The following is a 27,814-nucleotide window of genomic DNA, read 5'->3' as shown; positions in this document are numbered from 1 at the left end:
TGAGTTGCTGAAGACCAATTCTAACTTGGATCTTCACAGGTGTCTTGTGCAAAAATATCAGTATAATGGGTAAAGTGGTCAATCTCCACTCGAAAGACACTTCATGTCGAAAAGTGCAGTTTGCCTTGACATAAAAAATGCTACATATTATTTCTTGACAGAAGAAATTAGCATAGAAATAATAAATGATACACACATTTTGGCATTAAGCCTGTCATTTCAAATAACTTACATAATATTTCAGGGATGTGTTTTGACATGGGGAGACATTTTTAATGCACAAAACACTACTTTGACAAGACTTGTTCTTTCGACAATTCAATCTGACAATGCACTGTATTTTAAGCAAGTCGAATCTTCGAATGTCAGATTTTTCCCATTATTATATAATATTTTATCTTTCACACACGCCAAAATTTGAAGAATCATAAAATCATTGAATCGGAATTAATGAAAAGTTATCCTGTTGTTACAGTTGACCACAAGATGTCGCTGCACAACACATCTCCATACACTGTTCCTAGAGCTCGCTCGATATGTGAGGCGCTTTGTCTCTGCAGTGCCGTGAGTCGAGTTGGAAAGGGGCGGCGAGTTTGCTTGTCATATCTTTAGGAACCGTCTGCTGTATTTTTCACATAACATGTGAATTTGAATTTCTTTCGCATGCACTTGTTAATGGCAGTATATCTTGATTATGGGTAATATTCTAACAAGGGTTATCTCTGGTGACAGAAGGAGGAAAAGAAAGCGTGCAGACGAAACATTTGAAAAATCTTCCGACGATTCTTCCAATGATGATGGAGATTCGGCATCCGAATCTGGTTCTCCACCTGCCCGCAAATCCAGAACAGTCGACATACAGACGCCGAAAAGGTGAATGAATAGCCTCATTGTTGGTCAACAATCTCTGTTGGTCCTGAACCTGTCAGAATGCTTCGGTGGGCATGTATATTTTAAGACATATCGAACTATCTCTGTGAATATTGTGATCAACCAGGCGGTTGTTCAAAACAGGGTTGCGATGATAGAGTCTGTTTGCCACCCAATAATATACAAAGTATTTGAAAGAAAAATAATGCTTAAAATGGATTTCTTTGTTGACTGGTCTGTACATAATAATTACTATCATTTGAGTAGGTTACTCTCAACTTTCTCTTTAACCTCTGGTTCCTTTAAAATGAAAGTAGTGCCAGATATATCCTTTAGCAGTTCCTAAACAAGTATCTGTTCTGTAATAACAGAAATAGCTGCAAAAAGAATAAGTTTTAAATTCGGGCAGGTATTATGTGGTAATATTTCTGAAATGCCTGCAAAATGTCTTGTTGCAGGAAGCATATCAAGTCCACTTCCAAATATATCTATGAGACTCTCTTTGTGAAGGGTGATAACAGTGATGTCACCATTCAAGCACTTGGAAGAGACTGGCACCTGCACAAACACTACCTCAAGCAGGTAATGTCTTCATTCCTATTGTTTCTTGTTTGTTCCTTAAACTTGTTCAAAGTAATGAATTGTTTTCATCATTATCATGATTATCATGACTTTCAGATCCAGACACAATGCTAGATCAAGGGTATAAGAAAATGTCAAACCCCAAGTGAGATAACTGGGCATTTGTCATGAGCTTGAAACATAGTCATCATGCAACACCTAGCAGATATACAGGATGATATCACAATTTTTGTTTGCAAATAATTCAGTTCACAACTCATTAGTTATGACATGTCACTTTTATCAGAGATAAAAAAAAAAGCATTCAGTTACCCCAGTGTTCACCGGTTGCCATATTTACATTAATGTCCAAAATGAGAAGTATGAATGCAAAACATAACAGAAGAATGTAGAATATTTTCCATTGTTGAAATCTTCAGATTTATGCATTTAACAGAGAATATGTGTCTGAAAGTTTTTTGTGTTTGTAATATTGCCTTCCTGTATGAAAATACCACATGGGTTACCTCCCTTGCCATTTGATTACACCCTGATCTGGGTGTGATAATACCAAACCTTGCAATATATAAGCGTCAGTGAAACCTTAAAGCATAGGTGCCAAAAAAGCAATATGTCGCTTTAGGAAAAGTTATTTTTTTCACACATGTCAAATATGCCTCCAAACACCCAGTCATTATAGTGTCTCATTAAATGTTTTGCATACATCTTGAAATGTAATCTTGTGTCTGGACCTGATTGTATCAACAGAATGTTGAGTGTTTATTTGGGGAGAGGATATCCTCAAGGAAATGTGAATTGATTAAATCCCTTGTATTGTCAGCCTTTTCGATATACAGACTGATTGAACAATCTCTTTACTGATCACTAATTTTGTGAGAAGTTGTTAATGACTCATACTGTGCCTAGGTTTTCAAATTTTTGAGTCAACCACTTTAGCTATTTCTGTAGTATGCTGAGTGAAATATATCTTGGTATTTATGAGTGCAACTACTTCAACGGTTTTCTGAGTGAACTATGCTTGTACATCATACATATTTCTCTGTGGCATACTTAGTGAACTATATGCTGTTTAGTTTTCATCCAAATTATCTCGGACCAGTGAAGGTCTGGGTTAGAATATTGATCTTCAGTAACCCATGCTTGTTGTAAGAGGCCACTGACGGGATCAGGTGGTCAGGCTCGCTGACTTGATTATTTACAGACCGCCATCATATAGCTGGAATATTGCTGAGTGCGGCATGAAACTAAACTCACTCACTTCAAATTATCCCGTGTCCTGGGGGAACTATGAGTTTGTGTTTCAGTCTGACTTCTCTGATATTCTGAGTGATCTGCATGTTTGTGTTTCAGTCTGACTTCTCTGATATTCTGAGTGATCTGCGTGTTTGTCTTTCAGTCTGGTTATTTCTGTGGGATGCTGAGTGGTTCATGGAAAGAATCTAACCAGGATGTCATACAGCTTGATATACCAGACAACAATGTGGATGAAAAAGGTAGATTAATGATATTAATACATGTATATGGAGACAATGTTGTACACACAGGGATGTATACAGGGTTGCCAACTGAGTACTCTTTGCAGGTAATTTGAGAAATTAACATATTCTTGCTTAAATAAGTTAATGAAATACAACTACCTCTACAAAGCCAAGCATTTGGCATTACTGAATTGGGAAATTTGTCATTCCAATGTGGGAACTGTAACTTGCATTTGCTGCAGACTTGCATGTGAGAAATGGTCTCTCAGCAATTCAGTATAAAGCCCAGATACATAATATATAGTTGTGTATGTTGTATGTAGGCTATTTGGTGAGAGGATTGAAAAATGAAACAGTGTGATTTCCAAATTGAAATGCTGTGGCTTGTCTAGAAAGAGTCATTTTGCAGAGATATTTATCTGTTAAATCAGTCAGTGGCTACAGAAGATCAATAAATAATCAGTCAGTCTATGTATGCAATCAAGACCCCAAGACGAAGGGTCAAACAATTCTCAGCAGCAAGAAGTACAAGCAACACAAATGCACAAGATGGTGTAACTGTCGCATGTCTTTAACGAGGCTTATCTCCATCCCTGAATCCAGTCGAGTTGAGGTAAAATCCTAATCATGTTTTCAGCTCTGCAGACGGCCCTGGGTTGTCTGTATAAAGACGATGTTGTTCTGAAGCCAGTCGATGTCATCGGAGTATTGGCAGCTGCTACGCTCCTGCAGATGGTTGGTTCTACTGTATAGAAATACTGAAATAGGCATTTACTGTTTTAATAAATCTGAAATAATAATTCATGGTCAATCTGATAATTTTAGTCTGTGCCAAAACATTTCAGTAGATGCAGGCTTCAGATTAATGTGTCATAACATGATGGAAGCAGGTAGATACACATTACTTTGATGTAGGTTATGAACAAATTATTATTTCAGGATGGTCTGATAAAGCACTGCACTGAGTTCATGAAAGAAACAATCAGGTGAGTTCTGTGACTGTAAACCTGTTCTCATGTCTGGTCTGATGTTGGCGTCATGATATGATCATTGATAATAGGAGTCCTGGTTGAGATTTCATTACAAAGAGAAGCAACTATCTTCAGAAATTTTGATGTTCTGAGAAAGAAAAATAATTCTTCTCAATCAAGTAAAATTATTTTGTAAGTTTTCAGTAGCAAAGTTGGTATTAATTTAACCATATCAACAATAATATTAATAACAAGTTTCCTGGTTTAAAGATTGTGGAGAAATATCAACAGATTACAAGGCTTAAGCCTACAGGATAGACATACCTTTTTGTTTGTTTTGAATGGTGATGTCAGCCCAAAGTTTCATTGTTCATCTTATTTACATAGTGTTGGAATATAAGTGACATGTAGCACAACATGATTCAGTGACTATTGGGTATTTTCTGCCATGTGTATATTACCCATGTGTTTTACATCAGTTCCAGCACGGCAGTGACATACCAGGCTGCCAGTCAGATGTACTCCCTCCCTGATGTAGCTACCTTCTGTCAAGGTTGGATGTTGCACAATGTCATGGCACCCAGTAACCTGGCTATACTCAAGGATATCAGGTATAGTGCTACTCAGCAACCTGGCTATACTCAAGGATATCAGGTATAGTGCTACTCAGCAACCTGGCAATACTCAAGGATATCAGGTTTAGTGCCACTCTGTAACCTGGCTATACTCAAGGATATCAGGTATAGTGCCACCTAGTGACCTGGCTATATTCAAGGATATCAGGTTTAGTGTCATCTAGTAACCTGGCTATACTCAAGGATATCAGGTATAGTGTCATCTAGTAACCTGGCTATACTCAAGGATATCAGGTATAGTGTCATCTAGTAACCTGGCTATACTCAAGGTTATCAGGTATCACTTAGTCAAGTCAAAGTAAAAAACAAGAACGTTTATTGTGTTTAAGGCCTCCGGCCCACATACATATATACATTTGTAAATAATATACAATATACAGAAAATATACAATACACATAATGGAGAGAACAAAATGACAGGCAAATGTAAAATTAGCGTTTTAAATTGTTTCACAGTTCATTTCTTAGTCTCGTACTATGTTTGATAAATAGTGATAGATAGAGATATTTCCCTTTGTGGTAACAGCACGATTCATGTCAGTGAGAGCATTTTTCTCATTTTTAAAAAAACCCCTGCAGAAACCTAGTAAACTGGCAGTACTCAAGGATATCAGGTATAGTGTCATCTCTTAACCTGGCTATACTCAAGGATATCAGGTATAGTGTCATCTAGTAACCTGGCTATACTCAAGGATATCAGGTATAGTGCCACCCAGTAACCTGGCTATACTCAAGGATATCAGGTATAGTGCCACCTAGTGACCTGGCTATAATCAAGGTTATCAGGTATAGTGCCACCCAGTAACCTGGCTATACTCAAGGATATCAGGTATAGTGCCACTTGGCAACCTGGCTATACTCAAGGATATCAGGTATAGTGCCACTTGGCAACCTGGCTATACTCAAGGATATCAGGTATAGCGCCACCCAGTAACCTGGCTATACTTAGTGTCTTCTAGTAACCTAGCTATACTTCAAGGATATCAGGTATATTGCCACTCTTTTACCTGGCTATACTCAAGGATATCAGTATAGTGCCACGCTGTACCCTGGCTATACTCAAGGATATCAGGTATAGTGCCACCCAGTAGCCTGGCTATACTCAAGGATATCAGGTATAGTGCCACTTGGCAACCTGGCTATACTCATGGATATCAGGTATAGTGCCACTTGGCAACCTGCCTATACTCAAGGATATCAGGTATAGTGCCCCTCTGTAACCTGGCTATACTCAAGGATATCGGGTATATTGCCACTCTGTACCCTGGCTATACTCAAGGATATCAGGTATAGTGCCACCCAGTAACCTGGCTATACTCAAGGATATCAGGTATAGTGCAACCTAGTAACCTGGCTATACTCAAGGTTATCAGGTATAGTGCCACCTAGTAACCTGGCTATACTCAAGGATATCAGGTATAGTGCCACCTAGTGACCTGGCTATACTCAAGGTTATCAGGTATAGTGCCACCTAGTAACCTGGCTATACTCAAGGATATCAGGTATAGCGCCACCCAGTAACCTGGCTATACTTAGTGTCTTCTAGTAACCTAGCTATACTTCAAGGATATCAGGTATATTGCCACTCTTTTACCTGGCTATACTCAAGGATATCAGTATAGTGCCACGCTGTACCCTGGCTATACTCAAGGATATCAGGTATAGTGCCACCCAGTAGCCTGGCTATACTCAAGGATATCAGTATAGTGCCACGCTGTACCCTGGCTATACTCAAGGATATCAGGTATAGTGCCACCCAGTAGCCTGGCTATACTCAAGGATATCAGTATAGTGCCACGCTGTACCATGGCTATACTCAAGGATATCAGGTATAGTGCCACCCAGTAGCCTGGCTATACTCAAGGATATCAGGTATAGTGCCACATGGTAACCTTGCCAGGGAGGGAGGTGAAAGTTATAAAATATATTTCCTGATGGACATCAAACTTATGAACAGCTCTCTTAGGTTTCTTCACATACAACTTAATATATGAAGCAGAAAATGTGCCAACCTGTAGGGTGCTCCATGTATTGTGTTGAGCAACTATGACTTACTCCTGGTGGCTGACTGTTCCAGTGAGGATCTGATGCCAACACTGGTGGGATCAGGGGAACTGTGGGTGCTGCAGGTCGAGATGGATCTCTACACTCTCCTCAAGAAGGTAACTTGCCCAAACACATCTTTCATATCATGGTGTAATTTGCCTAATGTTTACATTTAGACTCTCCATTTTCTTCATCACCAGCTTGTCACACAGTTATGTTCAACATCAGGGTTCTGATCCACAAAACATTCGTAGCACTACGATATTGATAAGTCTATGATAAACTTTATGAACACTTATGTAACAAATGTAACACAGCATATCACCTTATTGACAACAACTTGCTGTTTATTGCATAGAGTGACATGTTGATTTAGATTCTTTCACCATTATCACTATATATTTATTTACTCTCCAGAATCTAGAATACTGATCAAAGAATCAGTAACAGATACTGGTGCTTCAACACAAACCCAAACATTTAACATTGGCCGCCTAAGGAAAACTTCAAAATGAATACTTAGTTAAATAACAATGTGTAACAGACCAAGTGCTCACACCAAGTACTCAGACCATGTAGACCTGAACTAATTATGTCTTCTATTATAATCAGATGTTTTGAGGGAGATCAAGAGGGGGTCATGCCAGTTGAACTCTGATGAACCTCAGACACCAAATCTAAATGAAGCACGCAAAGGTTTTTCCATTAATCAAATGTCACGATTCAAATGAATTGGCTAAAGCTTCATTCCTCAGCCATCACAGTATATTAATTTGATCTTGACAGAAGAACACCCGCACAAAACACAAATATGCTGTCCTTAGTAGAACGGTTTGGGTTTAGATGCCATGGCGTTTAGAAATGACTGGATGTATTCATGTATAATTGTGATGGCTTTATCATTTTAAATTTGGAAGTGCCTGGGTATATTTTATTTAGATGCAACAAATATTCTGCAGTGAATGGTTGGCACTATAGATGCCTCTGTGCTGATCATTTGGTTAGAGGTGCACCTGAAGCTATCCCCTGTGTGTTTGTGGGACTTTTATGCTTAGTTTGGTTGTTGTTTAATGCCACACTCAGCAGTATTCCAGCTTTATGGCAGCAGTCTGTATATAATCGAGTCTGGACCAGACAATTCAGTGATCAACAGGATGAGCATCGATCTACGCTATTGAGATACAATGACATGTGTCAACAAGTCAGCAAGCCTGACCACCCGATCCTGTTAGTCACCTTATGACAAGCATGGGTTGCTGAAGATCAGTTCTAACCCTGATCTTCGCAGGTGGAACTTTTATGCACAGTGGTATTGGTGAGAGATCTGATTTTAAGCAGATTAATTTTCTTGTTCTGTCTGTTAATGCTTCCTCAAAAGTGGATATTCCTGAGACATAATCCTACCTGGTCTGGACGTCGCTGCCAGCTGATGTCAAATGTGGATTCCTTTTTCAAGCAACTGACAGGTGTAGTAGCTGTTTAAAGTAGATATTCAGAGCATTGTGTACTGATCAATCTAAACGAAATTTTTGCACCATATGCATACACAAATTGTAAATCACCGAACTGATGTACAGTTTTCTTTCAAGGACTTGTACATATTATGGCAGCAAAGATGAGTTTACATGCTCCATAATCAAAGGTGCTGAATTTTCACTGTGCAGAGTTGTATTCCTTGGCTGTACCAGTGAGTGTGTGAGTGAGTTTGGTTTTACGCTGCTTTAAGCAATATTCCACTAGTATCATGGTGGGAGACACCAGGTATGGGCTTCACACATTGTACCCATGTGGGGAATCGAACCCGGGTCTTAGGCGTGACAAGCAAACACTTCAACCACTAGGCCACTCCACCGCCCCCTTTGGTTGTGCCAAGATCCACTGTTTATCGTTTCACATCCTAGATTAGGGTCTTGTGTTTCATGATGCATTCATACATGACACACCTAATCATGAAGTAAATGATGGAAGTATTTCCTTTTGAAATTTCTTCTATCTCGGTACTACACACAATGTTGTTGTTTCACACATGAACACATAAGGCCACTTTGAGATACAGTCACATTAATTTTAACAAACCAATCAAGCAGCGGCCTGGTTCCAGTGAAAGGGAAGTCAGCAAGTGTTCAGATTGGATCACACAACTGTTTGTTTCTCAATTGACAATGTGAGCAGCATGTGAGGTATGTTGCATGCATGTGCCACAATGTTGTACACACTCAGCTCAATGTTGTACACATGTGACTCGATGTTGTACATACTCAGCTCAGTGTTGTACACATGTGACTCGATGTTGTACATGCTCAGCTCAATGTTGTACACATGTGCCACAATGTTATATACACTCAGCTCAATGTTGTACACATGTGACTTGATGTTGTACACATGTGCTGCCACAATGTACACATGACTCGATGTTGTACACACACTCAAGCTCACACTCAGCTCAATGTGTTATATATACACGTTTGTCTCAATGGTGCACACATGTGACAGGTCATTGAGGAATGTACTGAATACAATGGGCAACTTCCTTCTTTAGGAGACGAGTGTTACCTGGAGAGCAGTTTTAACTAATCCTGCACTACTTACTTCCTGCACTTATTGCTTACGGCTCGGCGTGGCTTGCCAGGCGATGTCAAAAGGCGTAGAACTGCAATCACTTCCTGGTCTCGGCTGCTTTTTCGTCTGCGCATGCGTCACGGAAGGTGGCGTCAGCCACCTCAGATTATTGCTTTTCATAGCGCGCGCCTCGTTAGGCGTGTTGTTTGCCAGCTCAACTTGTATCCTCACGGGATTATATTTTGTGAAGCATTAATAAAGACTGACTTTGTGTGTATTTTGTTTTTGTACCTCTCACGAGAAGTGTAGGTATTATCTTTCACTTTCTTTTTGTCATTCAGTAGTTCTGTGTAGTGATGTCGTTCGTTTATATACGGTCCCGTCATCACACTTTCACTTCGCCATTAAAACACTTTGCGTATTTGATCGTCGTTGTGTTTCATTTAGTTCAGGCTTATATACTATACCATATAATAGTGGTATATTTATTGTGCCTGTATTATGGTCTCTTAAACTTTCAGTTATTTTGAGACTTTTGTTCTCAACTTTGCTGTTATATTCATTACTTTGTATGTAATGCGTTTACTGGGTTTTCTGCTTCATTGCAGATCTATGTACAAGCGCCAGTTGTATACATTGTCGAGGTGGGAAGTCTCGTAAAGACCCTCATCCCGATGTTTGAAATGTACTACTCAATGTACCTCTGGCCATAAATGTGCCAGCTGCGCTGTGCTATCACCCAAGAGTTTCTCCGTTTATCTACAGGTTGTTAAGAAGCCTGGGACAACAGAGGCGGAAGAGTATGTCTACTACGCCGACACGGTCTTGGCGACCACTCGTCTCGTCAAGTGTTGCGGCGTCAACTGTGTCAGCGAATCGCCTGTCACCAGCATTCAGATTATGTCTTCGCGCTTATGTGGCGGGTGTTACAGCGTTTGAAGCCGGCGGCTTACAGCTTCGTCGGCGCTTGGATCGGTGGCCTGGGTAACCAACCGGCAGCACTCCCTCACCTCCTCGCTGTTGCCGATGTCATCTCCACAGCGACCGATGGGCCAGCAGTTTCGCCCGTATCAGACACCCCAGCCAGTGTTCCGGGGCAGGCGCCTTATCGCGTATCAACCACATCACGGGGTTTCCAATGCCTCAAGCGTCTATGATGCAAAGCGCCATCACGGCCACCAGCAGTTTGATGTATCCCGCTCAGCACTCTCTTGACTTTACTATCAGGTCAAGCCCGGTACATCAGCGCCTATGCGTTTATGCCACCAGCTACATCGGCCTCTCCCCTCACGAGGCCTCCAGCGCCTTTGCCACCTTTGCCACCTCCGGCGATTTTGAGCCTCTGCCCCCTCCAGCATCGGTGCCTATCTTGTCAACTTTGTCTGCTCCTGTGCCTCGCTTAGCGTCTCCCGTTCGTCCCGTCTTCGGCAGGCGAACATAGGTCGAGACCTCGTAGTAAAGGCGTCTTCTGCTAAGGCGTCGTCTGCGCGTAGCCGTTCCCCTTTGCCGTTTAGTTCACCGTCCTCTGAGAGGGACTTTGCCCCAGACTATGAGGAAGACCACGGGCTCTAATCACCTTGGCTTTGATCCGTGTTTGACTGGATTGCTGATCGTTTAATAGCCTCAGTCCCTTCACCAGGCCCTGATGTTGCAAAGTCACTTACTATTTGGGACTCGCCTTCCTTAATGTTACCAGCACATGAGGCGGTCAGAGATTCTCTCTACCCTTGATGAAGATTTGGCGGGAATGTCTCTCAACCCAACTATTAAAAGCCTAGAGTGCGTCGTGATGACTATCCTATTCATGGCTTGGACTTTGCCCAGACAGTGACTAAGGTGGATGAGGAAATGAAGCGTGTGACAGGTTCTTCCTCTGTGTCCTCCTATAAAGTTCAGGATACAAGGGTCAGCGGCTTTGGACTTAGAGCTTAAAGCGTATGCTCCGCCCTATATCGGCATTGGCGTCAGCGACTGATGCCATCACTCAGGATCTTAAGGAAATAAATCCGGATCGACTGGATCATCTTACAACTATGATGCTATGGCAGGGTAAAGTGATCACTGACCTGCGTGAACACCTTAGGTCGGCTTGCCAGCGCGTGCGTAATTCGTCGGCAAGGCTTCCTCTCCTTTTCTTCATGGGATTGAATTTCAGCGGAAATTATTCCACCAACCCTGGTCATCGTCGTCACTGTTTAGCGATGCCATTCATGATGTTTATCGGCAGGTGTGTGATTTTGCCAAAGGGAGACTGCCTTGAAAGCGTTTCAAAGGGACAGCGTCCTGCCTCCACGTCATCAACACCTACCAGCCTCGGCGACCGTCTGTTCGGCGTGCCAGAAACTCAAGCGCCGTCGTGGCGGGGGCGTGGTGCCAAGCCTAGATCAGACAGGGGGTGGATATCAGCGTCGCCGTGCTCCGCCCAGAGGCGGCGAGGCGTGAAGGGCAAGTGAAGTGAGGGACGCATGCGACTGGACACTCCACCTCCAGTCGTCCCAGTTTATCCTACACGGTAGGTGGGAGAATAGGGATCTTTTGGGAAAATTGGTCCATCCTAGAGGATCCATCGTCACCCGATATATTGAGGCAGGGGTTTGGCTCCCCTCCTCTCCGATCCACCTCTGACAATGTTCCGCTCGGCACAATCACTCTCAGGTTCAACACAACCTTCTAGCGGAGAACATAGCGATTTTGTTGGAGAAAGAGCCATCGAACTCCTCCGTATCCCATCATAACACCAGGGTTTTATTCTCCAATATTCTTAGTGCCGAAGAAAGGGTCCGCGAAAATGAGGATGATTCACAATCTGTCCTATTTCAGCGAGACTTTCCTGGAGCGTCCTCCGCACTTCGAATGGCGTCCCTCGAATACCTCAAATCTATGGTATCGTCAGCGACTTTCTCATCAGCCTGGACCTACAGGATGCATACCTCCATGTTCCAATCGCCCCAGCGACAGGAAGTACCTGCGCTTTATTTTCAACAATCAACATTTCCAATGGGCTGTCCTCCCATTTGGAATTTCAGCGACCCGTGGTTGTTCACCACGTATCACAACTCCTATTCCCGGTATCTACATTTGAGGGGCATCAATTTCGACCATTACCTGGGCGATTGCCTTATGCACCTGTTAGACCGTCTACTTCTTATACAACAGCGGGATTTCACCCTTCGTCTGTTGCGCCAACTAGGGTGGCTGGTCAACTTGGACAAATCGGGGCTTGTCGACTCACACTCTGGCGTTCATCGGAGGCCATTTCCAGGCGGACAAGAACCTGGTTCAGATTCCCTGGACAGGTGGGACAAGATTCAGTCTCTGATTCCCGCGTGCACTCTCCCAACCTCTGTCCCTCAGAGAGTGGCAGTCACTTCTGGGATTGTTGGCGTCGGCGCAGGATCTTACCAGCAGAGGGCGTCTTCAACCGTCCTCTGCAGCGGTTTCTTCAACCATACATTAAATCCGGGCAGGCGTTCATCAGCGGTTTTGCCTTCCACCTCAGTTACATCGCTATCTTCTTTGGTGGACTCGCCCATTGAGCGTCTTAGGAGGAGTCTCTTTGACAGAGCAGCCTCCGGATTGCCAACTGTTCGTGGGCGCCTCCTGCAGGGTTGGAAGCTCACTTACACGACCAGACAGCCTCCGGCCTGTGGTGAGGTCAACACATCAACTGGCATATAAACAGTCTGGAGTTGGAGGCCGTGATCCTCGCTATTCATCATTGGGCACATCGACTCACGAGGAACTTGTCTTCTAGTGGCTACAGACAACACCGCGGTCGTATGGTACATCACGAAGGCAAGGGTCGAACACACTCACAGTTTCTCCTCGATCAGACATTTCGGCTCTTTCAACTGGTCGGCCGATCTCCACATTCTGTTGAGAGTTCGGCATATTCGAGGGGTGCCGCAATATACTAGCAGGCGCTCTCGAGACCCGACTGAGTTGCTCCCACGGAGTGGATGCTACACAAGGAGGCCTTCACTCTTTTAAGTCACGCACTGGGTTATCAAACATAGATCTGTTTGCCACCAGCCAAAACCATCAACTGCCAGTGTATGTGTCCCCAGTCCCAGATCCAGCGGCTTGGGCGGTGGATGCTCTCAGCCTATCATGGGGAGGGACTTCCGCGGCAGATGCGCTCCCCGCCACCAGTTCTATTACCCAAAGTTCTCGCGCAAAGTCAAGGAGACAACTTGCTACGACTAATTTTGGTGTAGCCTTGGTGGCCAGCCAGGAACTGGTTTCCGTTCTACAAAGTCTAGTGGTAGGAGATCCCTTCCCTCTACCCCGTGGAGGAACGTTCTAGTGCACCCTCACAGCCATCTTCCGCATCCGGCTCCAGACCGATTCAATCTGCATGGACCATTTGCAGAAAGCACTGAGTGCTAAGGGTTTTCGGCTAGAGCAGCCAAAGCCATTCGCGACGGGCGACAGAACTTCTACTAGACATTTGTATGGCGACAAGTGGCAGTCGTTTGAGCGTTTTTTGTGTTACCAAGAAGCAGGATCCGCTGACTGTGTCTCCTCAGTTCATAGCAGATTTCTTACTTTATCTCCGAGCGTCCAGGGCGTCTGAAGGGAGGCACCATTGCCACGTATTTGGCGGCAATTAGCTCTGTTTTAGCGATTCCCACTGACAGAAGGATTTCCAAAATCCCAGAATTACAGGCCATGCTTGGCTCATTCCTCGACTTGAAGACCAGAAGTTGAAGTTTCATCCGCCCGGCATGGAATCTCAACACTGTTTTAGACCATCTCCGTGGTGCACCGTGATGAACCTCTTGATAACGCTTCCCTCGCGCTGATTTATCCAGGAAGACGGCATTTCTGTTGTCATTAGCGACTGCGGCTAGAGTGAGTGAGGTTCACGCCCTTGACGTGACTAGGATCAAGTTTGAACGTCGTCGTCATGGTTCTGTGCACTTAGGTATGTGTTGGGATTTCATCGCTAAAAACCAACTACCAGGACAACCTGATCGCCAGTTTTCCATCCCGCCATTATCATCTATTGTTGGCTCTGAAGGCGATGCGGAATTATTGTTTATGTCCGATTCGATGCGCTCAAAACTTACATTGATCGCACCAAAGTTCGCGTATGGTACAAAGGAAGCGTTTATTTCTTCCACTGTGTCGGAGCGTCGCAGTCAGATGTCAGCAAAAACACTATTGCCTTATGGTTAAGAACAACCATTCTTCAGGCATATAAAGCGGCTGGGCTGGACCCTCCCTCGTCCTCTCATCCCCCGAGATTCGAGCACTTGCTTCGACTATGGCACTTCACAGTAATTGCACTGTGTCATCCATTATGCAAGGTTGTTTTTTGGCGGATTCCGGACACAGTGTTTGCCAGTCATTACTTGCGTGACATGGCTGTCAGGGCGTTAATGATGTCCACAGCTTCGGACCATTGGTGGTTGCTCAGGAACTTCGCCATTCCCGAAGAAAGTGACCCTCCTGCCTTGTGTTTCCTTCCACGGACCACCATGTGGGAAATGAGTTGTTTTTCTTCACAAACAACTAGGGTATGTCAGTTAAGGAGTTATCCTTGTTTTTCAAGTCCATGCTTTTGCTGCATTCCTTAAGCTTCGCCAGCTTTAAAATTAGTGGGTTCTTTTCATTTAAGGCGCGCAGTCTTATTTGCGAATTACCGCTACTTGATCGTCCCTCGCTAATTAAGCTCTCTGTTATAGGTAGCGTTATCAAGCGCTTCCCGAGCACGGGATTACGGATTGAGCTGGCTGCTATTAAGTAGCGAAGGCGATCCCTCAGATGACACGCCCACCTTCCAGCCTGCAATGTCGGATAAAGTGCAGGAAGTAAGTAGTGCAGGATTAGTTAAAATTTAGTAAAATCTAAATATTTTTTATATTTGTATACTTATCCTGCACTACTTATGATAAGGAGCCCACCCTGTGCTATCAGCTACCTCCCGCTTAGTTTTGCCATCTGTGGGATTTCTAAGCAATAATCTGAAGGTGGCTGGCGTCACCTTCGGTGACGCATCGCAGACGAGTAAGCAGCCGAGACCAGGAAGTGATTGCAGTTCTACGTCTTTTTGACATCGTCTGGCAAGCCAGCGGCTTTTAGGAGGCAGTAAGCAATAAGTGCAGGAAGTAAGTGAGTGCAGGATAAGTATACAAATATAAAAATATTTAGATTTTACTAATTTCTGGTGTCCCCCGCCGTGATGTTGCTGGAATATTGCTAAAAGCGGCGTAAAACCAAACTCAGTCAGTCCTTACAGTGTAACATCTAGGATGTATATGTGTTCTGTTCATTTGTAAATTTTATATTCCTTGTGAAAGAATAAGCACAAATTAGTTTCAGATGCAAAACTTTGTATTCACTGTTTATTTGATGGAATCCACAGTGTAAAGATATTTTTTTCAGAGCTCATACAATTACCGGTAGATTGGAATGGGCTTTCGACAGCTGCCATTCTGAAAGGAATGCTGTGTTTGGTCAGATGTATTTATTGGAATAAATGCTATCAGTTAATTCTAATGTTTGAAAACTTCTAACCTTGGGTCACATGATGCTAGCAATTCTTTGACAGTGGTGTGACTTGTAATATGTACAGATAGAATGGAAACGGTCAATCAGTGTGTCACTTTATAGTGGTGAGCAAGGGACATTTAAATTTGTGTCATTGATTCCATGATTTACAGTTATTATGTTGATTAATAACTAATCCTTAAACAAGGGTCTGTGTAATATTAATGCAAATAATTCTATAAAGTATAAGGAACCCTGAAGTCTCCTAATTTCAGGAGCTAAGCATAGGAGAAAACACGCCCCTGAGGTTTTGGTAGAGAATGTAAAACCGTAGGAGGAGGGAAATCCCTAGGGACTTTAGCCCCGAGGGATTTCCCTCCTCCCAAGGTTTTAAATTCTCTACCAAAACCGAGGGGAAGTGTTTTCCCTAACATATAAACCGTCAATGATGGATAATTATAATGTAGATGATAATTTAATGAAGCTACATAACAATAACAGAAGCGCAAGTAAAATCAATTTAATGACAGTAACTATAAATAGATAATTCAACCCCAATGTCTTCGTCGGCTCGGTGGCCGTGAGGTAGAGCATCCACTCAATAACCTGAAATACGTGGTTCCAATCTTGCTTGAGAAAACATTTGCACTTTGAAATTAATCTTGGATGATATTTTTCAATTGATTTCAAACACTCGTATATCATTTGAATGTTGATGTTCATATAGAGTTTGGAAAAAATAATTACAAAAAGTAAAACCTGAGAGCAAACAAAAACCTCAAATGCGGTTATTCCGGGAAAACAAGTGATGCTTAATATATAGTGAGAAGCACACTTCAGGTTTATATTATGGGGACAAGTATTGGCTGCTGGAAAGTGGCTGCAGAGGGGCAGGAGGTGAATGTTCCTTATATATATTCCTTGGTTCTGTCAGACTTGATGTGTTGGTACATGTTTAATACTGACTGCTGTGATGCAGGCCCCAGGATGTGGAGGAGCCGGTGTTTCTGGCCAGAGCCATGAGATGTGGTCGAGTTTTACCATCCAATGAAGAGGTGAGGTACTTTCTGTATCATTTAGCAGTTCAAGGTTTTCTTTATATTGGTTTAGTGTTTCACAGAGGACTTACTGTACACTGATACTTGTGGCATGTGTAAGGTGTACCTGCATCAAATCCCATCCCACCTTATCAGTGTTGTGCAGTTTTAATGTATATAAAAGAATGCTGACTGTGTTATTAGACATCATTAACTTTCATTTAATATAACATGACTGTTATGTGACTAACAAAAGTTATGAGGTAGTTCTTGAGCAAGCATTGTTGGCTACTTATTTGGATGGTTTATTGGGACTGACCATTTGATATTCTTGGGTGTGCAGGGATTATTTCTTTTTTCATTATTGTTTTCCACAAAGTTCTGAAAAAATGTGGGCAAAAAAAATAACCTTTCCTTAACAGAAATACTAATAGCATCATCCCAACAATATCTGATGCTGAGTCCCTGAGATGGTTAAAACATTTTGGGTATGTATAGATCAGTATACAATGTGTTTGCCATGACGCAGAAGAAAACCTGCGTATTTGACACACAAATTATCTCAAATATGCAGTGAATTTAGGAGCTTGCATCAATGTTGACGCAATGCTACTGGGCCCTTTGTTCAGAAAATCTAAACTTCTAAAACTAAATGTTTGCCAGTTAACTGCTTAGTGCTGATTTAATACCTGACCTGCCTTACCTTGTTTTTTGTTATTAAACAATCACAGTTGATGTCTTGATGAAAGTTCCAAACTGAAGTCCATGAATCTTGTCCATGACTCCCTCTCATGACACCAGGAAGTCATGATGACTCCTAAATGTTTATGCCTTGGGCAAACACTGATACAATCACATAATCCTGTACTATAATATAGCATGCTTGTAATGTGGACTAACTGAATGTGTTTTCAGTTCTGTTGGCGGTGGGTTGGCTACAGCTATGGTATAGATGCGCTTATCACCTATAAAAGCAGGTCAGTTATGTCATGATTGGTGGTGTAACCATACAGCAGGACAGTACTGTATCGCGATACAATGCTCATGATGCAATACCTTGACTTACACCTCCTGTATTGCAATACATTGGATGAATTACATTACAAGTTTTGTTGATGAAAAATATGTGAATAACAACAGAAACTGTTCAAGAATCAGTTTATGTAGATTTCCATGTATTTCCTGGTATTCTACAAAGAGCAGAATCTTTTCATTGCCCCAAAGCTTATGTGTTTACATTATCCCATTTTCTCTAAGATATTATAGGATGTTGATCACTGTATGGTCAAGTCTAACATCATGTGCAAACAGAATAGCTTCTTTTCTTTAATAAATATTTCTTGATTAATGAACTTTGTTGTTATGCTCTAGATGAACAGTCATAAAAGGTACCACTAAGTTGTATCCCTTAGGTATGCCAGGATGCTATGATTATTTGTTAGAATTCTAGATTTACCAAGATTATTATTGTTATTATTGTTTGAATGACAATCCCCATGCTAATGGTTTCACTAAAGTGGAAAACATCGAAGACATGCAATACCTCAGGCTTCCTTCTAGCTGACACAATGTGATATGACTGAAATACTGTAAAAAGTTCTGTAAGATTCACTTACTCCAAGATGCATGAATACAACTTTGCCTTATTGCACATGTCATAATACTTCAATACTTTGTGTAATGATCACAGATTAATTTCCCTGATGAGAAACAACTCCTCCAGCCTCAACTACCCCGGGTCAGTCAGCCTGCAGCCCCACAGGTCCATGTATATCAGGTGAGTCTCTCAAACTACCCCGTACAGTCAGCCTGCAGCCCCACAGGTCCATGTATATCAGGTGGGTCTCTCAAACTACCCCTGGTCAGTCAGCCTGCAGCCCCACAGGTCCATGTATATCAGGTGGGTCTCTCAAACTACCCCGTACAGTAAGCCTGCAGCCCCACAGGTCCATGTATATCAGGTGGGTCTCTCAAACTACCCAGTACAGTAGGCCTGCAGCCCCACAGGTCCATGTTTATCAGGTGGGTCTCTCAAACTACCACGGGTTAGTCAGCCTGCAGCCCCACAGGTCCATGTATATCAGGTTGGTCTCTCAAACTACCACGGGTTAGTCAGCCTGCAGCCCCACAGGTCCATGTATATCAGGTGGGTCTCTCAAAGCCCTACCCATCAGGTGGGTCTCTCAAACTACCCTGGGTCAGTCAGCCTGCAGCCCCTCAGGTCCATGTATATCAGATGGGTCTCTCAAACTACCCCAGTACAGTAAGCCTGCAGCCCCACAGGTCCATGTATATCAGGTGGGTCTCTCAAACTACCCTGGGTCAGTCAGCCTGCAGCCCCACAGGTCCATGTATATCAGGTGGGTCTCTCAAACTACTACCCGGCACAGTCAGCCTGCAGCCCCACAGGTCCATGTATATCAGGTGGGTCTCTCAAACTACCCCGGGTCAGTAAGCCTGCAGCCCCACAGGTCCATGTATATCAGGTGGGTCTCTCAAACTACCCTGGGTCAGTCAGCCTGCAGCCCCACAGGTCCATGTATATCAGGTGGGTCTCTCAAACTACCCTGGGTGAGTCAGCCTGCAGCCCCACAGGACCATGTATATCAGGTGGGTCTCTCAAACTACCCGGGTCAGTCAGCCTGCAGCCCCACAGGTCCATGTATATCAGATGGGTCTCTCAAACTACCCCGGGTCAGTCAGCCTGCAGCCCCACAGGTCCATGTATATCAGGTGGGTCTCTCAAACTACCCCGTACAGTTAGCCTGCAGCCCCACAGGTCCATGTATATCAGATGGGTCTCTCAAACTATGCAGGATGTGTCAGCCCCTGCCCACCTGTACATCTTGTTGGGGGTGACTGACTATCAGGGGTATTGTGATTACATTACATTGAAGTAGTAGTCCATACTATCCATGATGTTTTTAACTTGCTCTGATATAGTAATATTGTTGGGCAGGTATGTTGATATGCACATACATTCCTAGTGTCTAAGACTACAGTGGGTTTATACTGGGCCTATACTGAGTCATTTGGTGTTTTTCTCAGATATGCGGAAGATATACAACATAAACTTAAAACATGGTTGACGCTAAAGTTTGGTTGACAAATATTACGATGAGAATCCATCTTGCGACCTAATTAAAGTGATACAACACATAAACAGCTGGGGTATGAGATTAAATCTTTTGTTCAGAATTTGTTTCTAATAATTATTAACTTGCGAGAGATTACATTTTTTCCTGAGATTTTCCTATACTTTAAAAATATTCTCGTGGTTTTTGAGGAGTTGGAGTGACTTTGGTTTCGATGCTTTGAAGAGCGTTGTTAGGCCTATACAGAATGCCAGCCTGACATGGGAGGAGTGAGTGAGTGATTTTGGTTTTACGCCGCTTACAGCAATATCACGGCGGGGGACACCAGAAATAGGCTTCACACATTGTACTCATGTCGGGAATCAAACCCGCGTCTTCAGCATGATGAGCTAGTGCTTTAACCACTAGGCTACCCCACTGCCCCTGATGTGGGAGGAAAGTGACATGTGTGGTACTGATGGACTAAACTCACTCACTCACAAGCAGCTTTAAGCAGATCTTTACACACATGTGCATGCACACTGCTATTTGAATACAATAATCCTGAACACAAAGTTAAACCCCATTTCACATCACATCATAATCTGGACAAAAGCAGGATTCATTCCCAAGATAAGTAGAACCTGTCATGACTGGGAATGCAGGTCTCGTGGTTTAGACCATTCAGGCCCCTATGTAACTGCATTGTCATGATTATTGTTAAAGACATGTTATTTTAATGTTTCTTGACCAGATCTCTATATTATTAAAGGGGTGGTGGGGTAGCCTAGTGGTTAAAGCATTCGCTCATCGCGCCGAAGATCTGGGTTTGATTCCCCACATGGGTACAATGTGTGAAGCCATTTTTGGTGTCCCCTGCCATGATATTGCTAGAATATTGCTAAAAGCTGCTTAAAACTAAACTCACTCCCTCATTATATTATTAAATGATGGGGTTAAACCTTTTAATATTTCGAAGTATTTAATATTTACAGTTTTGTGGGAGCCATATTTGCTGGTACTGTTAGTTTTCTGAAGGAGTCTCATGATATGTTACCATGGTTACAGACTCACAGCTTCCAACATCAACGAGCATGGTTGTGTCACGGCCACTAAGTCAACCGGCATCAAGAAGATCAGTCTTGACAAAAATGAGGTTTGCTTAGCTACATTTTTTTGTTTGTTTGTTCATGCTTCTCCAACCATGCATGCAACATGTACAATACATCAGAAATGTAGGACCAAAATGGCTGGCTTCATAAATGCTAAATATGATGTCTGTTATATCTTCGAAGACAGGAATCATTCCGTATATAGAAGGGTAGAATTTGAACATTTGTCTCGTATCCTCAACATTAGCTTGACATTGATTGAGTGGGCTGTCCATGTTTGTTGTTATGCCCGACATTCTGAGAGAGGAAGTGTGAAAGAAAATCAGAATGACCTTCATGTATGTGTTACTAGTCTGTAGGTATTAGTGATTGTGTTTTCTGTTATCTGTCAACATCTTGTTTCTCTGACAGCCAGGGACATGATGGAGTGATGATCCAATTACCATTACCCTGTCCTGTGTTGCCATGTGTTGATGTCATTGTTGTCATGGATGGGAATATATGTTGAAAAGAGACTTGGGCTCATCCAGATGTTTCTCAGTACTCAGCCCAATATATGTAATCATTGAGTAATATTTAGGCTGTCCTATAGCTGGAACCTTTTTTGAGTGCAGCTATATACAACAAACAAACATATCATGCATTGTCACGTCATGCATTAATGATCTGTCATGATTCAGTTTTCAAATGTATACAAACACACCTCAAACCATTTTGATATAACAGGTTCACATTTACAGAACACGATTCCTGTTTGAAGACAATGATAAACCTTTGGCATCCACAAGACAAAAAAAGCTTTCAAAAGAACAGCCCCGAGGATATTTTCAAAGCCTTTTGGTCCTGCACACAGACAATATTTGTAAATACTGGGTACAAATTCAGAGAGTTCTACTCCGTCAATATACATAATAATAGTTAAATTAGTTGTTACTGTTGTAAAATGTAAACATACATTATATAGGTCACACATACCAATAACCACATATTGTGTATAAGAGATAAACTTTTTTGTTGTGAAACATCCTGCAATTATGTAACAGGTTTCATCCCACAAATGGTTTTGCATTTTGAATTGTGTAAAGTGATCTGGCCGGTATGACTGTCTTTAGTCATCATTAGAGTTGTCATCGTAGAGCTGAGACAGGAGGACCCCGAAGAAGAGAAAACATTGTGCTTTTATCATGTACACTTTGAATTTGCTCCTCTTCATTATTTTGAGGTTGATGTGCTGTACAAAGTTAGTATTTTGCTTCCTTGCAGTCAGTGGTATTGCTAAGCCTGGAGAACAGCTTCAAATTCCCCCTGTACATCACAGTCTGCAGCCTAATGACCACACCCAACCCTGCCCTCTCAGTTCCCCGCCTGGATGTCAAGCTGTACAGCAGCACCACCTGCCAGACACACAGACTGAATACAGGAGAACAAGACAAGCCGGACACCATCGCCTCAAGCTGCATCGGTGACGTGGATCAGTCTCATGATCATGTCAGTGACAGCTGTCAAGCCGACCCCAACAGCCATGATGAATCTCAACACTCCCATTCCCTCAGCCCCCAAGCAGAAAGTTTGTTGGCATACTTGAGAAGGAGTAAATCCAGTACTTCAACACAGCCCCATGACATGGACAGATAATGGTCAAGGGTTTCGTCTGTCTGTGATTGACTTACATACCCTCAATAGGCTTTTCTGGAAGTCGCACCTTTCTTGCATTATCTCCAAGGCTCATGTTTCAGTAAACATTGGCTAGTATATGGTTCGGGCAGTCTCATATTACCTCCCTTGAGCTTGTTAGCCAGTCTGATTTGCTATGCTGCTCTGTCTATAAGACCAATCAGAATGTGAGTTACAAACACTGTGTTGTCAATATCAGCAACATATGGGTTAAGCACATTGATTCCAATATAGTTTTTGCAAGAAATTCAACTTTGCAAATCTGAACGACATGCTGAAGAAAGCCGTTAAAATTCGTTTTGATGGAAATGATGTTTTCATGTTACTCCATGACCAATTTCCTTTTTCATCTCATTGTTTGGTTGGTCTGTAACATGTTTAGGAAAATCAAGGGCAGGTAATTTATGTTGTAATGTTCATGCTGCCGTTTCAGTTTTAGTATGCCGAATACAAATCTATCAAAACACATATACCTGTGAAACCAGTACATCCAGATTATTGCTAAATCATCATACATAATAAGAATTGAAAAACCCTTGGTTTAACCCTTGCCACTGCACGAATAAGAACCCTTGGTTTATATCATCAGTTATAAACCTATGATTTGTATCAAAATAACAGTAGTGAACTTTTTCAAGGTACCTTGGCAGTATATATTCAGTGCCATACTGGAGGGAAGCAATTCCTTTTTTTACAAGATTACTAAAACATCACCCAATGACACAATTCATTAGATTTTGTTGCCAGATACACTAACAAAACAATGGCCTGTGACATCAACTTTACAAGAGTGTTTCTAGGGGTCATCAAGTTTGCCTAAACTTCTCTGACAAAAAACTGGTTACTTGTGTGAATAAGTTACCTGAGAGCCCGATTTTTCCCATGGGAAGCCACTGCAACTTTGAAACATTAGCATGGGTCTTTTTCACAATCACCTGACTTTGCGACAACTGCTCACATGCTGATATTGTATCATAACCTGTGTTTCCTCTATTTATATATTGTATCACTGATTCCTGATAAGAATATATCTGCTCACGATGTCAATCACTGGATTGTCTGGTCTTGTGATGCTATTATTGTGATTCAGACAGAAAACAACAAACAAGAAGGTTTCCTCCCAATATGTAAACATGCAGTGATACAAGTGATTAACACAAAATGTTCCAGCTCACTCAGCAGATTTGTTATGAAAGATACCTGCTTTGTTGAAATATATTAATGTTTCTTGGCGACTTGCGGTTGTCTGCTATAATTAGATAATGGCAATATTGACTGTGAGTCAATAAATCTTAAGGAATGAGATATTGCCAAAGAGAAAGTTGTTTCATCATTATTTGTTATGTCATTCTGTGAACTCCTGAGAACTGCTGTGCAAATATTCCGTTTCACCACACCCATAATCATGTGATCTTGGTAGTCTCACACAGAGGACAGAGACCCGTGAAGATCCAGGTTAGAATTGATCTTTGAAGCCCATGCTTGTTGTAAGAGGTGACCAGAGGTGACCATAGGGATTGCTTCACTGACCATTGGGATTGCTTCACTGACCATTTTGACTTCAGAAGAAACTAATGGCATTCCAAACCCTTGAACATCTGGGTTAGAACTGGTCTTCAGCAACCCATGCTTGTCGACTAACGGGATCGGGTGCTCAGGCTTGCTGACTTGGTTTACTCATGTTTTTGGATCCAAATTGCGTAGATCGATGCTCATGATGTTGATCATAGTTTTGATACAGATTTTAAAGACAGCCGCCATATAGCTTGAATAGTGCAGTGTTAAACAACCAGAAAACAATCAACAATCAGAGGGCTGAGAAGCAGTCCTATAATCTGAGGGAAAGAGAGTTCACTCAATGGGATAGGCACTCTAACGAAATGAAGCAGATCACTGCAGTCTAACAAGATGCTGTCAGATTACCTCTTTGATTGCATTTCTTATAGATGCAACACAACTAATTCTGTTCTCACTGTTGACAAAAACAGGTTCGTTTTCACTTTGATGTTTTCGTCTTGGTTATTTATATCCTAATTTTCTATTTCTCACTTTTGAACCTGTTATGTTATGTAATATCAGTCACTGTTGATTGATTGAGAAATAAGAGTAGATTGAGGGAACATGATTGAAGCTGTTTTAAGATTTGTTAAAATTTATCAGTTTCACAACACTCAGAAGCTTATTATAGACATGCTTTGATGAAGTTGAATACTTCAGACTATTTTGGTGAAACTAATTTCTATGAGTGATCTGAGAATCGGAAGTCTTGATGTTATATTTTGGTTATTATTTTATTTCCTTGTATTTTGTCCGAATTGTATTAATTTCTAAAAATGAAAAAATCCAAAAGTTTTCTCAGTATTAAATATGTTTAACAATTTCTTTGTTGAGGTTTATGTTCAGATCATGCACTTCGTCCTTAGAACAATCTTTCCAGGTCATCGTGCCCAAAGAAGCAACACCCGATGGTGTTTTATGACGAATATTACGTGTCTATAGTTCTGTATTCCCGTGGGGATTCGTGTAAGAATCTGGTCAAGTATCCCTGCAATTACAGTGTACAACTGGCAGGTGGCCATCTTGGTGGTGACAACATGGTTCTTTGGTCTCTAGCACTGATTTCCTCAGATTTCTTCATTAAGTACAGGCGTTCAGTGATCAGGCTTGAATATCACAGATTTAGCTTTAAAACTAGCTCGAGCTTCAAAGCATCACTGGTGCTGTCATTTGTGTCATAACTTTGCAAATTCTCTGACAGAGGCCTTAACAAATTATAGATCGGGAATTCAATGTTCGACTAAAAGACATTCTACGCTCTGAACTTTGGTTTATTTGTTACCTGAATGTTTGTTTTCAAAAGTCCTACAGGCCCCCCCAGGATTCACAATGTAATTTCTTTGCATCCATTATCAATTACGAGTTGGAAATAGGATAAGTACAATCCTTTGTTATCGAGAACCTACGCAAGTCGCAAGTATTTTCATTCCAGCTTAAAATATAGAAAAACATTATCTTTATTTTCCCGCCACTGTGGACATTTATGCCTTGATGTCACATAAAAAGTACTCTTTCCTGTGCAGTGTTGTTTCTCTAGTTGAAACTAAAAAGTTACCTGGGAATCAGAACTACAAAAGCGTGGTGTAAAAACAACAAAGTAATGTGATACAATTAACAATTGTATTCTAAAAATCAATACAAATTCAGCACATAGGTGTAACTAACAGTACAAAATACAGCGGCAATACAAGTTCGGAAGCAGTATAATACAAGAGCAGTGATCATAGCAATAAAGCCAATGGTGGTAATATTCACCTCTCATGACCCGTGAAGATCCGGCTTAAAATTGGTCTTCAATAACCCATGCTTGCCATAAGGTGAGGTGAGGTGAAATTGGGTTTAACGTCGTGCTTGAGAATATTTCGCTCATATGACGACGTGCATGCGTGTGTATGTGTGTGCGGCTGCTTGTACTAGCCCAGACTTAAGCTGGTTTTATAGTGCTAGCCCACTGAGATACCATACCGCAGTTAGGCAGAATACCCCACTCAGACACATTATACTGACTCCGAGCCGACCAGTCCTTGTTGTACCCATTAATGCCTAGCGCCAAGCAGGGACCAACAAGTACGATATTTTAACTTCTTTTGGTATGACGCGGTGGGGGGATCGAACCCGCGACCTTCAGCTCTCCGGGCGGACGCTGTAACCACTACACCACGGAGGCCGTCGCTTGCCACAAGAGGCGACTAACGGGATCGGTGGTCAGGTTCGCTGCCTTAGTTGACACGTGTCCTGTCCCAGTTCCGTAAATCAATGCCGTTGATCACTGGATTGGCTGGCCCAGACTCGATTATTTACAGACCTCCACCATATACATGGAATATTGCTGAGGGCGGCGTCAAACAACTATCCAACCACAAGCAGAGTCTAGTACAATTCCGACTATAAATATATCATGAGTATGTATTTGTTTCAGCAGTATTACAGCTGTACTATGTTGCTTGTAAACAATCGAGTCTGGACCAGACAATTCACTGATTGTCACCATGATGACAGAGTATGTGTTTATGAATCATTATGAAATAGTGAAAAAGGTGAGCATAAACTGCCCCACCGGTGGCACCCGTTATAAACATATGCAAAGTCAATCCAGTTGTTCGCCTGAAATAATTCGGGAACGGATGGTACATGTCAAAATAGGGAATTGTATCGGACGTGTCACTGATGCATCAAATTTGGAAATGTCCTCCACATGTCTAACATAAAACTGTTTGAAAGCTGTACCGAGGACTTGAATCTTGTAACTTTGATCGAACAACCTTTGAGGAAGAGTGGTATGACGCTCCTTTAAATCTTGGTAAAAAGAGCATGTTCGATTGTACCGCAAAAGTTGTGAAATGTCAACACGAAAGGCAGGTTCTTGTGGGTAAACAATTCATTGCATTATTGATAAGTGGTGCTTAATTTTCTTCTTGACGTGCATATAATTTAGACAACCTCTAAACAAAAGAGCCATATTGAACATGTCCACAGACCAACACCGAATAAAGCGAGTAAAAAGTGGTGGTAAACCTCTGCGGCCCTGCGTGTCATGTTGAGAGTGAGTGCATGGCTCGCTCATCGTGCCTTCAGTCACTCGTTTGTCTAGTTAGATTTCCGCCATAACAGGCTAGCTATTCTCGAAACGTTCGTAGCCCTAAGAACTTCTTAAGCCCATTCTTAACACACTGGCTACGATCAAAGTTAAGAATTCTTAGATCTACGAACGTTTCGAGAATAGGTCTCCTGGTCTCCATGACATAACTGTGGCCATAAACGCCATTCACTCGCCTAAATGAATAGAGAAGAAATCTGACTTTGGTTATCCTTGTATTTTTACAGTAATGCAGAGAATGCAGATCATAAACACGCCCTCGTTCGGTTGGGTCGATATGACCCAATATATCGAGCCTCTTTACTTCAAGTGCAGCTACGGGCCGACTTTGATAAAACAATGTTGTCTTTTGAAACGTCACTTGTCAGATCTCCATGTATTGTAAGTATGTTTAGATGTGTCTTTTGATGATCCACGAGATGTTCTACCCTTGAGTGGAATTCGCCCGAAGAATTACCTTTGCTTTGTCAGCTCCGTGTTGGTGTACGCAAGTTGTACGAGCTTTCGTCCCTAAAGAAGCTGAAGTGCCCGGATATGACAAAGTTAAACCACGTAAAACTCAGCTACAAGTTATCCCCACAAGTAATACTTTCCTAACAAGCGTGTATGTGACTTTTGTTGAACTCA

General features: G+C 42.1%; 1 protein-coding gene across 1 annotated transcript; it reads left to right on the top strand.

The window, feature by feature from the left end:
- LOC124261482 lies at positions 1-24,913 on the top strand. The gene is made up of 19 exons (XM_046695803.1): positions 1-873; positions 1,329-1,452; positions 2,849-2,945; positions 3,568-3,665; positions 3,870-3,916; positions 4,381-4,512; positions 6,614-6,698; positions 7,961-8,048; positions 9,122-9,145; positions 10,074-10,125; positions 10,369-10,552; positions 10,966-11,046; positions 12,298-12,790; positions 15,912-15,966; positions 16,616-16,691; positions 17,589-17,650; positions 18,364-18,450; positions 20,816-20,903; positions 22,123-24,913. Exons 1-19 carry the CDS (start codon positions 695-697, stop codon positions 22,492-22,494), a joined length of 2,424 nt encoding a protein of 807 aa, XP_046551759.1. The 5' UTR covers positions 1-694; the 3' UTR covers positions 22,495-24,913.
- Positions 24,914-27,814: the final 2,901 nt, after the last annotated feature.

Source organism: Haliotis rubra, unplaced genomic scaffold, assembly GCF_003918875.1.
Source record: "Haliotis rubra isolate DU_JTF1 unplaced genomic scaffold, ASM391887v1 Scf8, whole genome shotgun sequence".
In the NCBI taxonomy this organism is placed as follows: Eukaryota; Metazoa; Mollusca; class Gastropoda; order Lepetellida; family Haliotidae; genus Haliotis; species Haliotis rubra.
The sequence above is the reverse complement of the archived record's forward strand: the minus strand, read 5'-3'. Positions and strand labels throughout refer to the sequence as shown.

What these genes read in the sequence shown, in the direction of transcription:
- LOC124261482 (XM_046695803.1), top strand. Translation starts at nt 695, where the DNA reads ATGGGTAATATTCTAACAAGGGTTATCTCTGGTGACAGAAGGAGGAAA. An exon ending in TTTTACCATCCAATGAAGAG is followed by an intron (nt 16,692 to 17,588) that starts GTGAGGTACTTT and finishes ATGTGTTTTCAG; the next exon opens with TTCTGTTGGCGGTGGGTTGG. An exon ending in CTTATCACCTATAAAAGCAG is followed by an intron (nt 17,651 to 18,363) that starts GTCAGTTATGTC and finishes TAATGATCACAG; the next exon opens with ATTAATTTCCCTGATGAGAA.